The sequence below is a fragment of the Grampus griseus genome (assembly GCF_964374135.1).
Source record: "Grampus griseus genome assembly, chromosome: 11".
In the NCBI taxonomy this organism is placed as follows: Eukaryota; Metazoa; Chordata; class Mammalia; order Artiodactyla; family Delphinidae; genus Grampus; species Grampus griseus.
The window spans coordinates 48,940,693-48,954,690 of NC_139005.1; the positions used below are offsets into that span (position 1 = coordinate 48,940,693).

The 13,998-nt window shown below is 40.5% G+C and overlaps 1 protein-coding gene across 1 annotated transcript in view; it reads right to left on the bottom strand.

The window, feature by feature from the left end:
• TAFA2 (TAFA chemokine like family member 2) overlaps nucleotides 1–11,417 on the bottom strand; it is a gene marked incomplete at both ends in the record, with an annotated part of 105,272 nt that extends 93,855 nt beyond the window's left edge. Inside the window, one exon of the mRNA XM_082666563.1 lies at nucleotides 11,312–11,417. Coding sequence (XP_082522689.1) covers nucleotides 11,312–11,417 — 106 coding nt within the window. The remainder of the gene's footprint in view (nucleotides 1–11,311) is intronic.
• Between the last annotated feature and the right edge of the window lie 2,581 nt (nucleotides 11,418–13,998).

Genomic DNA, 13,998 nt, shown 5'->3' on the forward strand with positions numbered 1-13,998 from the left:
ACATATTGGCCTTCTAAGATTAATGACTATGTTTTTCTGTTGGGAACTTGGAGTTCTAAACTGAAATATTTCCTCTCTAATCCCCACTATCTGAAGCTGTACCTAATGTAATTGCTTCCAAGTGGGAAATACTGCTTATACTTTCTGATTGGCTGTCACAATGCTCTGAGTTAACCACTACCCCCCCACCCTCCACACACCACCCACCCTGCTCCCAAAATGCCCAGCTGAAGACAATTGTAAGAATTCAGGACAGAATCTCTGTGGAGGTTTGTCTGTGTGTGAGGGACTTTTAGTTCCCAAAGCTCAGAAGATTTTATTAAGCAGGTGACAACATTCTCTGATTTTTACATATCTCATTTTTCAAATACAAATGCTCTAGATTTCTACAGTGTTTCTACATTATGTTCAAGAAACAGAGTAAGACAATTCTCCAATTGGTTGCTCTTGAGAACACAGTGCTATTGCACTGGTATTTGGAAGAGCTACTTATTCTGTTGTTTCATCTCCTATACTTACCTGTTCTGTAATAACCCAGTCTCTTACCACTCTCTTTCTTACATACTCTGCTCTATACACAGCAGCCTTGCTACTCCTCATGTCTCCAGGCATGCTCCTACTTGAAAGCATTCATACTTATTTACTGCTCTGCCTGCAACATCCTTCCCCCAGATATTTTCATGGCTGGCTCCATTGGAAAATTTAGGTCTTACCCAAAGGCCTTATTTAAAACTACAGTCCCTCTTGAACACTTCTTATACCTCTTTCTTTCTTTATTTTTTCCTATAAATAGCATTTATACTATAAAACTGTTTTACTTTTCCTTTTTATTATCTATCTTCCCACCTCTAGGACAAAAACTCCATAAAGAAAATTTTTGCCTCTTGTATGTACTGCTATATTCTCAGTCCTTACTGTGGGTACTCGAAAATTATTGAGTAAAACAAATTTTCCATCAGAATTATCCAATCTAAAATATTCCTGTGACAACTACCAATAGACTCTATGAACCTAGAAGTCCTGATTCCCAGAAAGGGAATGCTTTTACCAGGGGCAACGGTAAGAGTCCTGCTAAACATATAGCTCCAATTGCTGCATAGTCAGCCCCATAGACGAGCAAGAAAAAAAGGACTTAAATACTGATGAGTTTAATGACCCCAGTGATCACTGCTATGGGTAGCTGCTATGAACCAGGGCAGGGGAGAATATGTTAGGCTCTCAGATGATCCATTGAGGTATTTCTTGGCATCCCAATGCCCAGTTACAACTATAAATTTATAAGTACATAAATTTATAAGTACAACAACCCCAGAATTCAGAACATGATAATCCAGAGCTCAGAACCCTCAGGTACGAGGTCTGCGTAAAACATCAGGTAAGCCTTCTAGGTGAACAGGAAGGAGAGAGGAATCTAAAATGGCTAGGGAAGTGGGCAGATAATGAGTATCAATAAAGGCCTTGGTACCAACTGCATTAGTAGCAGCCCCACTATTCCTCCTCACGTAGGTTTTCTTGGAAATTATAACCAAGCAGAATCTTTGATAAGCTTTGCCTAAACAGAGTAAATTTAAAGTAAGAAGCAAGCAGAGCTGAGGGGTATGAGCAGTTGACCGCAGTGATGTGTAGCTGTTGGTTCACTGCCAACATCCTCTCTATCAGCAGTGCACCTTTCCTCCACTTGCTGTGAATGGTAGGGGATTACAATTCACAGCCCCTCCCTTGTTCAGAAATCCACCCTCTGCTAAAGAGAAGCTACTTCCCCAGGAAGGCTATTCCCTACCATGGGTAACAGATCAATGGCCAATGACAAATGGACACAAGTGTACAAGAGACTATTTATCTCAGCTCAAGGAGCTCCACTCTGTGGAGCAATTTATGTTTCTGATCCTCCCCAAAGGACCTGACCAGGCTGTTCTCCAGCTGAGACTCTATTTGTGCTCATCTTTTGTCTCCCAGTCTATCCTGCTGTCCTTGCTCTCTGTCTCCTGAGAGCACTCTTTCTATAAATCACATAAACAAGAATTCCTGACTTGGCTCTGCTTTTAGAGAAACCTAAGACACATGGTGTATGCAAATCATCTCTGGAAGAATGCATTCTAAATATAGGCCTTAAAAACTCTCACAAATATGATTCCAGTGAACATTAGCTCACAAAATTTTTAAAAATCACAAAACCCTAAAATAAATAAAGTGCTATGAGTGAGAGTCAACAGGAAGAAATCACAAAAATTTCATAAAATAGAAGCATCGAATTTTATATATATGTGAGATTTGAAATAAAATGTATAAAAAGAAATATAAACTAAATAAATAAAGAACAAAATATATAAAAAGCCAAGACAATTTGTAAGAAAAAAAGAATTTTTAGTAGCATGTACTAGATGAAATTAAAACTCAATATATGCATTAAAGAGCAGATTAGACCCAAGAGAACATAGAAATAGTGTGGTAGAAATAAACAGATCTGAATAAATATCCCAGAATATAGCACAGAAAGACTTGAAGGTGTAAAATATAAAATAGAGGTTGAAATATATGGAGAATAGAGAGGGAAAGCTGACATATACCTAACCAGAGTTCTAGTTCAGTAACAATGGTATAGAAGCAATATTTCAAGACATAATGCCTGAAATTCTTTCAAAGTTTATGAAAGACATCAATCCACAGATTCAGGAAGTCAACTAAATCCCAAATAGTATAAATAAAAAGAATTCACTGCTAGATATTTATCATGTTACATGGAACAAGACTTCCTAGATTTGAATCCTGCTCTCAATGGTTACTAACTAAGCAACTTGGGCCAAATTATTTAACCTTTCTTTGCCACAGTTTCTGATCTATAAAATAGGATGAATAATAGTACCTACCTTATAGATTGTCATAAGGATTAAATGAGTTATTATCTACAAAGCTCTTAGAATAGAGCTGTTGGATTTTTAATATTCAACTGTATTACTTTTACCTTGAATGCTCACACAAAGTGCTCTCAATCAGACACAGATTTCTTATTAATTATCTCACAATAAAAAATAGAAATAAGCGAATAGGCCTTCCTTGCTCTAAGCCTTACGCATGATGAAAGCCATGTGGACTGTGGGAGATAGAGACTCCACTCTTACAGGGCAGATACAAACTCTCACACACTCTGGCACGCAGGGCAGAAGTGGTAATTTGAAAGAAGCCTGGGTCAGATCCACCTGCTGATCTTGGAGAGTCTCTCAGAGAGGCAGGAGGCAACTGGAGCTCACCCTGGGGACATAGACACTGGTGGCAGCCAATTTTGGGGGACCTTGCTCTACCATGTGGACACAGGTGCTGGCAAGTGCAATTTTTGAATCCGCCTTCTAGCTTATTGGCACCAGGACCCAGTCCCATCCACTAGCCTATCAGCTCCAGTACTGGGATGCCTCAGACCAAGCAACTAGCCAGGAAGAGAGACAGTCCCACCCACCAGCAGGCAGGCTGCCTTACAATGCCACAGCTACCCCAGGACATGGCCCTGTCTACCAGACTGACCAGGACCCTGCATCAAACACCAGTGTGCAGGCACTAGCCCTGGGACCTCCAGGGCCCTGCAACCAGAGACCCCAGGACACAACTTTGTCCACCAGTGGGCCGATACCATCCCCAGAACCACCACAGCCCTGCAGAACACCCACAGGCCAAACACAAGCTCTAAAATACCTTGGGACCCTCAGCCAGCTGCCCCAGGATTTGATTTCACCCACCAGTCGGCCAGCAAAAGCTTTGGGACACCCTGGACCACATAGTCAGCTGAGTCAGGAACAGTCCCTGCCCACCAACAGGCTAAAAGCAGCTCCAGGACCCCCAGGTCCCTGCAGCCAGAGATTCCAGGATCCAGCTCAGCCCACCAGTGAGCTGGCAGTAGCTCCAGGAGACCCTGGGCTCTGGCCCCACTCACCAGCAGGATGATAACCAGCCCTAGGAACCCCCAGACCCTGGCCACACCCACCATCAGGACAACACCAGCTTGAGATACCTTGGACTTCTCAACAAGCTGCCCTGGGATTCAGTCCCATTTACGAGTGGGTCAACATCAGCTTTTGGTCACCCTGGAACCTGTAGCCAGCCATGTGAGGAACCAGCCCCACCTACCAGCAGGCCAACACTAGATCCAAGAACCCTGGCCTGCAACCCCAGGACCCAGCTCTGCCCATCAGTGAGTCAACACTAGCTCCAGAACCCCAAAGGCTTCCATAGCCAGCCTCCATACAAGGCAGAGCCTGGCAACCAACCAGACCCTGGGCCAGCCACATCTACCAGACTGCCCACAGTAGTCAGCCCACCACAACAGAAGGACCCACACAGTCTCAATAGGGGGGCACCACTAGAGCATGTAGCTCTGGTGATCAGAGAGGAGTGTGCTGTTGGGACGCAGAGGACATCTCCTACAAAAGGCTACTTCTCCAAGGTTGGGAAAAACAACTAAACTACCAGATACATAGATATTAAAAGTGGTAAATGAGGTGGCAGAGGAATATGTTCCAAATGGAGGAACATGTTCCAAACAAAGGAACAAGATACAACTCCAGAAGAAGAACTAAATGGAGATAGGCAATTTATCTGATAAAGAGTTCAAGGAAATTATTATAAAGATGATCAAAGAACTCAGGAGAAGAATGGATGAATAGAATGAGAAGTTAGAAGTTTTTAAGAAAGATTTAGAAAATATAAAGAAGAATCAAACAGATATGAAGAATACAATAAGTGAAATAAAAAATAAGTTAGAAGGAATCAACAGTAGATTATATGATACAGAGGGCTGGATCAGTGAACTGGAAGGCACAGTAGTGAAAATCACTGAAGCTGAACAGAAAAGAAAAAAAAAAAAGAAATGAGGATGTTTAAGAGACCTCTTGGACAACACCAACCATACTTACATTCACATTATAGGGGTCCTAGAAGGAGAAGAGAGAGAAAAAGGAACAGAGAACATATTTGAAGACATAATACCTAAAAACTTCACTAACCTGGGAAAAGAAACAGAAATCCAGGTCCAGGAAGCACAGAGTCCCAAAGAGGATCAACTCAAAGAGGAACAAAACAAGACACACTGTAATTTAAATGGAAAAAAATAAAGAGAGAATAGGTGCATTGGCCAAGATGGTGGAGTAGAAAGACCCTGAGCTCATCTCCTATCATGAGCACACCAAAATTACAACTATCTGCAGAACAACAATCTATGAAAAAGACGAGAACGAGGAAAAGATTTTTCACAACTAAAAACCTAAAGAAGGAACCACAATGGGACAGGTAGGATAGGAAAGGTGGGCTCACAATATAATCAATTCCCATACCCCTGGGTGGGCGAACTGCAGCCCTGGGGTCCTGCACTGAGAAGACAAGTCCCCAGAGCATTTGGCTTTGAAGGCCAGTGGAGCTTAATTTGCGGAGTGCCAGGACTGAGGGAAACAGAGACTTTACCCTTAAAGGCCCACACAAAATCCCATATGCACTGGTACCCAGGGCAAAAGCAGTAATTTGACAGGAGCCTGGGCTAGATCTAACTGCTGGTCTTGGAGAGTCACCTGGAGAGGTGAGGGGTGGCTGTAGCTCATTCTTGGGACATAGATACTGTCAGTAGCCATATTAGGGAGCTTTCTACCACACGGACACTGCTGCCGGCAGCTGGCATCATGGGATCCTCCCTCTGGCTCAATAGTGCCAAGACCTGGTCCCACCCAACAACCTGTAGGCATCAGTACTAGGGCGCCTCAGGCCAAACAACTAACTGGGTGAGGACACATCCCCACCCATCAGTAGACAGGCTGCCTAATGACTTCCTGAACCCACGGCCACCTCTAGACACAGCCTTACCGACCAGAGGGCCAAGACACAGCTCCACCCACCAGTAGGCAGACACCAGCCCTGCCATCCAGGAAGCCTGCACCAGCCTCTAGACCAGCCTAACCCACTAGGGGGCAGACACCAGATGCAAGAAAATCACAGTCCCTCAGCCTGAAGACCTAGTCCACCTACGGCAAGCTAGACCCTACCCTGGGACCAGTGGAGCCTGGGGCCTGGGATCTGGGCCCTGGGCCCTGGCCCTGCAACTAGCAGGCCAACACAAGCTTCAGGACACCATGGACCACATACCCAACTGTGTCAGGAACCAGACCCCTGCCCACCAGTGATCTGATACCAGCTCTGGGATCCCTGGGCCCTGCAGCCAGACTCCAGGACCCAGCTCTGCCTGCCAGTAGGTGGAGCAACAGCTCCAGAGTCTTCTGGACCCTCACTCCTACCGCCAGTGAGGCAACATTAGCCCCAGGGCCCCTTGGGGTTCTGCAGTCAGCTGCCTCATGACCAGGCCCCACTAGTCAGTAGCTAGCAACATCCACACAAGGCAGGGTCTGGTAATCAACTGGGCTAGGGGCCAACAAAGCCCACCAGTCAGCCTACATAGTCAGCCTGCCACAACAGAAGGACCTAGGCAGCCCTCTCAGGGGGAATTCTGAGAGCATATCGTTTGGATGACAAGAGGGGAATGTGCTGCTGGGCACTTTTTTTTTTTTTTTTTTTTTTTACAGAACTAGAATGAATAATTCTAAAATTTGTAGGGAAACACAAAAGGCCCTGAATAGACAAAGCAAACTTGAGTAAGAAGAACAGAACTGGAGGTGTCACACTCCCTGACTTAAAAGCTACAGCCATCAAATTAGGATGGTATTGGCATGAAAATAGAAATATATCAATGGAACAGAGAGCCCAGAAATAAAGCCATGAACTTATGGTCAATTAATCTATGACAGAGGAGGCAAGTATATACAATGGGGAAAAAAAAATAGTCTCTTCAGTAAGCCGTGGGAAAACTGGACAGCTACAAGTTAAAGAATGGAATTAGAACATTTTCTCAAACCATATACAAGAATAAGCTCAGAATGGATTAAAGACTTAAATGTAAGACCTGAAATCATAAAACTCCTGGAAGAAAACATAGACAGAACACTCTTTGACATAAATCATAGCAATATATTTTTGGATCTGTCTCTTAAAGTAATGGGAACAAAAGCAAAAATAAACAAATGGGACCTAATTAAACTTAAAAGCTTTTGCACAGCAAAGGAAGCCATCAACAAAACAAAAGACAACCTACTAAATGGGTGAAAATATTTGCAAATGATATGATGGATAAGGGATTAATATACCATATACATAAACAACTCATACAACTCAAAATCAAAAAAACATACAACTTGATTAAAAAAATGGGCATAACTGAATAGGCAATTTTCCAAAGGAGACACACAGATGGCCAAGAGGCACATGAAAAGGTGCTCAACATCGCTAATAATCAGGGATAAGCAAATCAAAACCACAATGAGATATCACCTCACACCTGTCAAAATGGCTATCATAAAAAGGATCACAAATAATAAACGTTGGCAAGGATGTGAAGAAAAGGCAACTCTTGTACACTACTGGTGGGAATGTAAATTGGTGCAGCCACTATGGAAAACAGGATGAAGTTGCCTCCAAAAACAAAACAAAAAAAATAGATCTACCATATGATTCAACAACTCCACTCCTGGGTATATATCCAATATATCTGGAGAAAACTATAATTTGAAAAGATACATGCACCCCAATGTTCATTGCAGCACTATTTACAATAGACAAGACATAGAAGCAACCTAAATGTCCATCGACAAATGAAGGGATAAAGAAGATGTGGTACATATATACAATGGAATACTACTCAGCCATAAAAAATAATGAAATAATGCCATTTGCAGCAACACAGATGGAACTAGAGATTATCATACTAAGTGAAGTAAGTCAGACAGAAAAAGACAAATATCATATGATATTGCTTATATGTGGAATCAAAAAAAAAAGATACAAATGAATTGTTTACAAAACAGAAATAGATTCACAGACATAGAAAACAAGCTTTTGGTTACCAAGTGGGAAAGAGGTGGGAGAGGGATAAATTAGGAGGTTGGGATTAACATATACACACTACTATATATAAAATAGATAACCAACAACAACCTACTGTATAGCACAGGGAATTATACTCAATATTTGTGATAACCTATAAGGGAAAAGAATCTGAGAAAAGAATGTGTATACACATACACACACACACAGACATATATGTGTATAACTGAATCACTGTGCTGTACACTTGAAACTAACACAACATTGTAAATCAACTATACTTCAATTAAAAAAAAATTCACACGCAAACTCTAATTCGAAATTTTCATACGCTCAGTGCTCAAAGGAGTCTTATTTACAATAGCCAAGCTACGGAAGCAACCTAAACGTCCATCAAAAGATGAATGGATAAAGAAGATGCAGTACACACACACACACACACACACACACACACACACACACACACACACACACACAGGAATACTACTCAGCCATAAAAAGGAATGAAAATTTGCCATTTGCAACAACATGGATGGATCTGGAGGGTATTGTGCTTAGTGAAATAAGTCACACAAAGACAAATACTGTATGTTATTAAAATAAACAAATGAATATAACAAAACAGAAACAGTCTCACAGATATAGAGAACAAACTAGTGATTAACAGTGGGGAGAGGAAAGGAGGGAGGGGAAGCATAGGGATAGAGGATTAAGAGGTACAAACTATTATGTATAAAATAAGCTACAATGGTATATTGTACAGTACAGGGAATATAGCCAATATTTTATAAAATCTTTAAATGGAATATAATCTATACAAATTTTGAATTACTATGTTGTATACCTGAAATTAATATAATATTGTAAATCTACTATACATCAGTAAAAAGAAATAACTTGAACAACTTTCTTAGTACTACCACTTTGGAAAAAAGCCTTTCACATAATCTGGTAAGACTGAAGATATGCAATGCCCTGTGACCCAGAATTTTGCTCCTTGCAATGTGCTCTTGAGAAACCCTTGCAATGTGCACCAGGAAAGAAGTAGAATATTCATAGAAGCATAGTTCATAATGACAAGAAAATAGAACACCAACTGTTCAGGTACAAGAGAATAAATACATAAATTGTGATGACTTCATACAACAAAATATGGGGCAACGGTAAAAAAAAAAATTAGTATTAACTATAGTTACCATCCAGTATAATGAATGTCGCAAATATATTGTTGGGCAAATTAGCAAATTACAGAAAAACACAGTATAATACTATTATGTAAATTCAATAACAACAGAATTAAGCAGCATGCCATTTGGATAGGTATAAATACATGGTGAAATTATAAATAAAAGCAAGGGAATTATAATCACAAAATTTAGAATAGTGATTTTCTTGGGTAAGGAGGCAAAGGAATGAAATTAGAGTGGCAGACATCATCAGGTTCAAGAGAATTAGATATGTTACATGTCTCAACTCGGGGATGAGCACACTTGTGTTCATTCTATGAATAGGTCCTAAAACATATACGTACATTACACTTATTAAATGTAAAACAGTTTAAACAAAGGGGGCATTTTGCATGGAAAATGTAAAGGGAAGAAAGAAAGGAAAAGGGGAAAGAGGGAGAGGCAGAGAAACCTTTCCTAAATTCTTCCTCCAAAATATTCTTGGTAGGGTGGAAATGGATCAGCAAAACAACACAAAAGTTTATCTTCTATAATGTTTTAGAACTTTGAGTTTGGCACTTTGAGTTTTCTGAGTCAAAGTATAATCTCTTATGTCCAAGAAATATATTTTTCGGCAAAAAGTAAGAAAAGATCTTAGTTTTGGAGTTAGCATAGAGCATAACACAACTTAAAAAGTCTTAAAAACAGCTTTAAAAATTGTATGCAATATTCACTGCAGAGCAGTCCTCATGAATGATTCTCTTAGAGATCCCATCACTTGGCTTTGGAGATGAGAAAGCATCCTTATCATGAACCCTTGCTTTGCTGGAATGACACCCACAATTACTATGAATCTCCCCCAAAGCTCTCAATTCTACTTTTATAGGCTGGGAAGGTGCACTGGGGTGACCATGTATGGGTGATGTGTCTTCTCCTGTTAAGCCCAAGGCATGGGGCCTGGACCCAGTGGTTTGCCCCTTTTTACAAGGTAAGTATTTAAGGCTGCTTTGTCCTTCAGTTTGGTTTACTGTAGCCAATTTGGAGACACGTGAATAACATCTTCCTTAACAACTTCTTAATTTTATACCAGTAACCCTCATTCAAGAGAATTTAAAGTTTTATCTGTGGATCCAGGTGCTGTACTAAAGAAAAGAAGAAATGCACACACACACACACACACACACACACACACACACACACACACTGTGGGGCAAAAACAGGATTGTGAAATATGAAGGACCTCTTTATAAAATTCATATTTTGAAAGATGACTCTTTTTGGTTTTAAACACAGGGGGGAAAGATTTTCTCTTATAAGCATACCTCCCTCACACCACCTCTTTCCATTCCCTGGTGTACTTGTTCCGTAATTAAATGCACATGTGTAACTATTTTAAGTGTTACAAAATTCAAGGCAGTCTTAACTTTCTCTTCAATCAAAAATAAAACAAGAAAGTAAGTTGCTAGTCTGTGGACTTTACAGAGGAAAGAGAACAGAATTGTAAAATCATATTTCACAGAAAAATCTAAATTGACTTTTCAGGTTATGAATACTTGATTATGGTAGGGACAGTCCAGAAATAGACTAAAATAAAAGTAAATGGAATTTTAATTCATTTGGAAAAAGTATTCACTATACTGAGTCTTATGCTCAGAAAAGAGAACAGAAAGGGCATAATTTTGAGCTGTCAAGCTTAACACACACATATAAAACAAATATCGTCACCCTGTTCTATGGCAGAATTGAGCCTTCTCAGTATCATACTGGGGTAGAATCAAAAGAGTGGCCAAAGATGTACTCTGGCATGAAGAAATATGATCTACAAAAAGCACGGAAAGGAAATTTACATGTATACGTATTATTAAGACACATATCATTAAAGATGGTTTCATTATAGGATGATTGCAATTTGAAACTCATCTTTATTACGTGTCAAGTCAACATTTTAACATCATTATCTGAAAAATGGAAATGCTAAGAAGAAAACAAAGTCACGATTCCATACTCTTTGAACATTATTTGCAGAAGTGTCAGTAATCCTGGAAACATTTAAATAATCATTCATTACCTATCAAAGCCATATTAAGAATAACTCTTTCTGCATTTTTACTTAAAGAGAATTGCCATGGGCAGACCCACATTTAGTAAAATTAACTGACCAGTAAAAGCAGAACATAATAGTTTGTGTTAAAGGGAGTCCCCTTCCTCAGAGAGCTGAGGAAGAAAACAGAACAGCTTACCTTTATGATGGTTTGCACTGGACACAACTTTCCCCCACAAGGTTACAATAAATATTATTATTAGCAGTTTTCCTTTTGTTGCTTTCTGTAAGTATCTCTTACTCATCCTGCAAATAAAAAAAATAAAAATAAAAATCCTAAGTATGTGAAACCATTGCTTTTCCATTATAACTGTGCTACATTTAAAGCTTCCCATGACACCTTAACACCTCAATTTGCATTCCTTATATTAAAATGCTATTCACTGTATATAAACTATGAACAGAAAAAATATTAAAGTTTTCCAAATAAAGTACCTTGATACAATGCAAGAGGTAAGAGAGGCCCTACCTCAGTCAATCTTATTTCACTTAACAGCCTAAATCAACTGGGAAACATTACCATTTTTCTTTCCATATAAATATAGATTCAACTTATTCAAAAAATCCAAGGCACAGTTGTTTGAATAATCTTTAAATAAGTGACTTATTCTACTTTAAGAAAAACAAACAAAACAAAACCTTCTTCAAGGCCAGGTCAAATGGTCAGGGTAAACAGTTTAGATAAAATGTGTGTGATGAATCCCTGCATAGAATAAAGTCACTTCAAATCTATTATTCCTAATGTGTTTTTAAAAAGTCACCTTACAGGCTTCCCTGGTGGCGCAGTGGTTGAGAGTCCGCCTGCCGATGCAGGGGACACGGGTTCGTGCCCCGTTCTGGGAAGATCCCGCATGCCGCGGAGCGGCTGGGCCTGTGAGCCATGGCCGCTGGGTCTGCGCGTCCGGAGCCTGTGCTCCGCAATGGGAGAGGCCAAAACAGTGAGAGGCCCGTGTACCGCAAAAAAAAAAAAAAGTCACCTTACTGTACAACACTACTACTAGAGATACACAGATATTTTAATATTACTGGAATCTACCATGCTGTACTTTATGAGAAGTAGAAGAAAAATGGGAAAGCAAAATGAAAAATATCAGGTTAACATTTTCAAGTTGAGACTACAAAACTCAGGAAAGCGAAGCAAAGTTATAATAAAATAATAGCTACCCATAATAAAAATTGAGCAACTACTTTCTGTAGCACCTAATACAATATTATTCCAATTGTTTTTCAGGACGAATTGGGGATGTTGGTATGTCTAACCCCATTTGTAGATGATGAAATTTGGAAATTTGCTGAGGTCATGTTTAATGATAGAGTAAAAAGTCAAATCTCAAATAGTCTAAATCTAAAATCTTTATATTAACGACTATATTGCTAAGGGGTAAGTGAAATATATAAGATAAAATCCATCTGCATTTATTTATGAGGCAGATAAAATATACATCCATCACCCTGTGCCTTCTCGGATCCTATTTTGAACTCTAATCTTGTTTGACCTACATTCTTGCCTTCACTCTACTGCAAGTTTGTGAGGTCACTTCCTGACCTAGATTGACTCCCCTTCCTCGAGTTCTCTAAGTTATCTTTTTCCTTACACCTTCACTTCCAAAATATACTATATCCAAAAGTATGACTCAGTGGTGGCAATAATGGTTGTATAATTTTGAAGAGAAGTCATTCACATCAATAAGTGGATGAAAAAATAAATTGATATATTACTTATATTTAATATGGGTATACATGAACACTTCTTGGCCTGGGGAAGTTGTGCGCGCCGATTCAGATGTTGAGGAGACAGCGCAGTATGACTAAGAACACAGACTTACCCCCGAGTCAGATTGTTTGGATTTGAGTCCAGGCCCTCCTGGTTTTTAATTCTGTCATCTTATGCGAGTTTCTGGATCTCCTGCTTCAGTTTCTTCTTCTCTAATGTGGGATATGTATGTGAAAAGCCTGGCCCAAAGGCTGGCATGTATAAGGGCTCAAAAAGAATGAGACCGGAAAGTGTTCAGTCATTTGGATGTTTTGTTCCTTGAATGCATGAGAGGCCTGTGGAGGGAGATGACTGGAGAGAATTTCAGTGGCCCCAATAGCTGCAAGTCCTCCACGGACCTTGGTCTTGTGACATGTCTAGATAATGTACAAAGGAATAGGTGTTTGATCTTTCAGATTAGATTGCTTGGTTTAAAATCTGGCTTCCTGCCTACTTTCTATATGACTTTGGACAAATTACTTAACTAAGAGTATTTTTATTGTATTTAAAATGAGAAGGGGAGACCTTCAAGATGGTAGAGGAGTAAGATGTGGAGATCACCTTCCTCCCCACAAATACATCAGAAATACATCTATATGTGGAACAACTCCTACAGAACACCTACTGAACGCTGGCAGAAGACCTCAGACTTCCCAAAAGGAAAGAAACTCCCCACGTACCTGGGTAGGGCAAAAGAAAAAAGAAAAAACAGAGACAAAAGAATAGGGACAGGACCTGCCCCTCTGGGAGGGAGGTGTGAAGAAGGAAAAGTTTCCACACGCTAGGAAGCCCCTTTGTGGGCGGAGACTGCCGGTGGCGGAGGGCGGAAGCTTCGGAGGGGTGCAGGGGTGCAGAGGGCAAAGCGGAGAGATTCCCACAAGAGGATCGGTGCCGACCAGCACTCACCAGCCTGACAGGCTTGTCTGCTCACCTGCTGGGATGGGTGGGGGCTGGGAGCTGAGGCTCCAGCTTCGGAGGTCAGATTCCAGGGAGAGGACTGGGGTTGGCTGCGTGAACACAGGCTGAAGGGGGCTACTATGCCACAGCTAGCAATCAGGGACTCTGGGACAAAG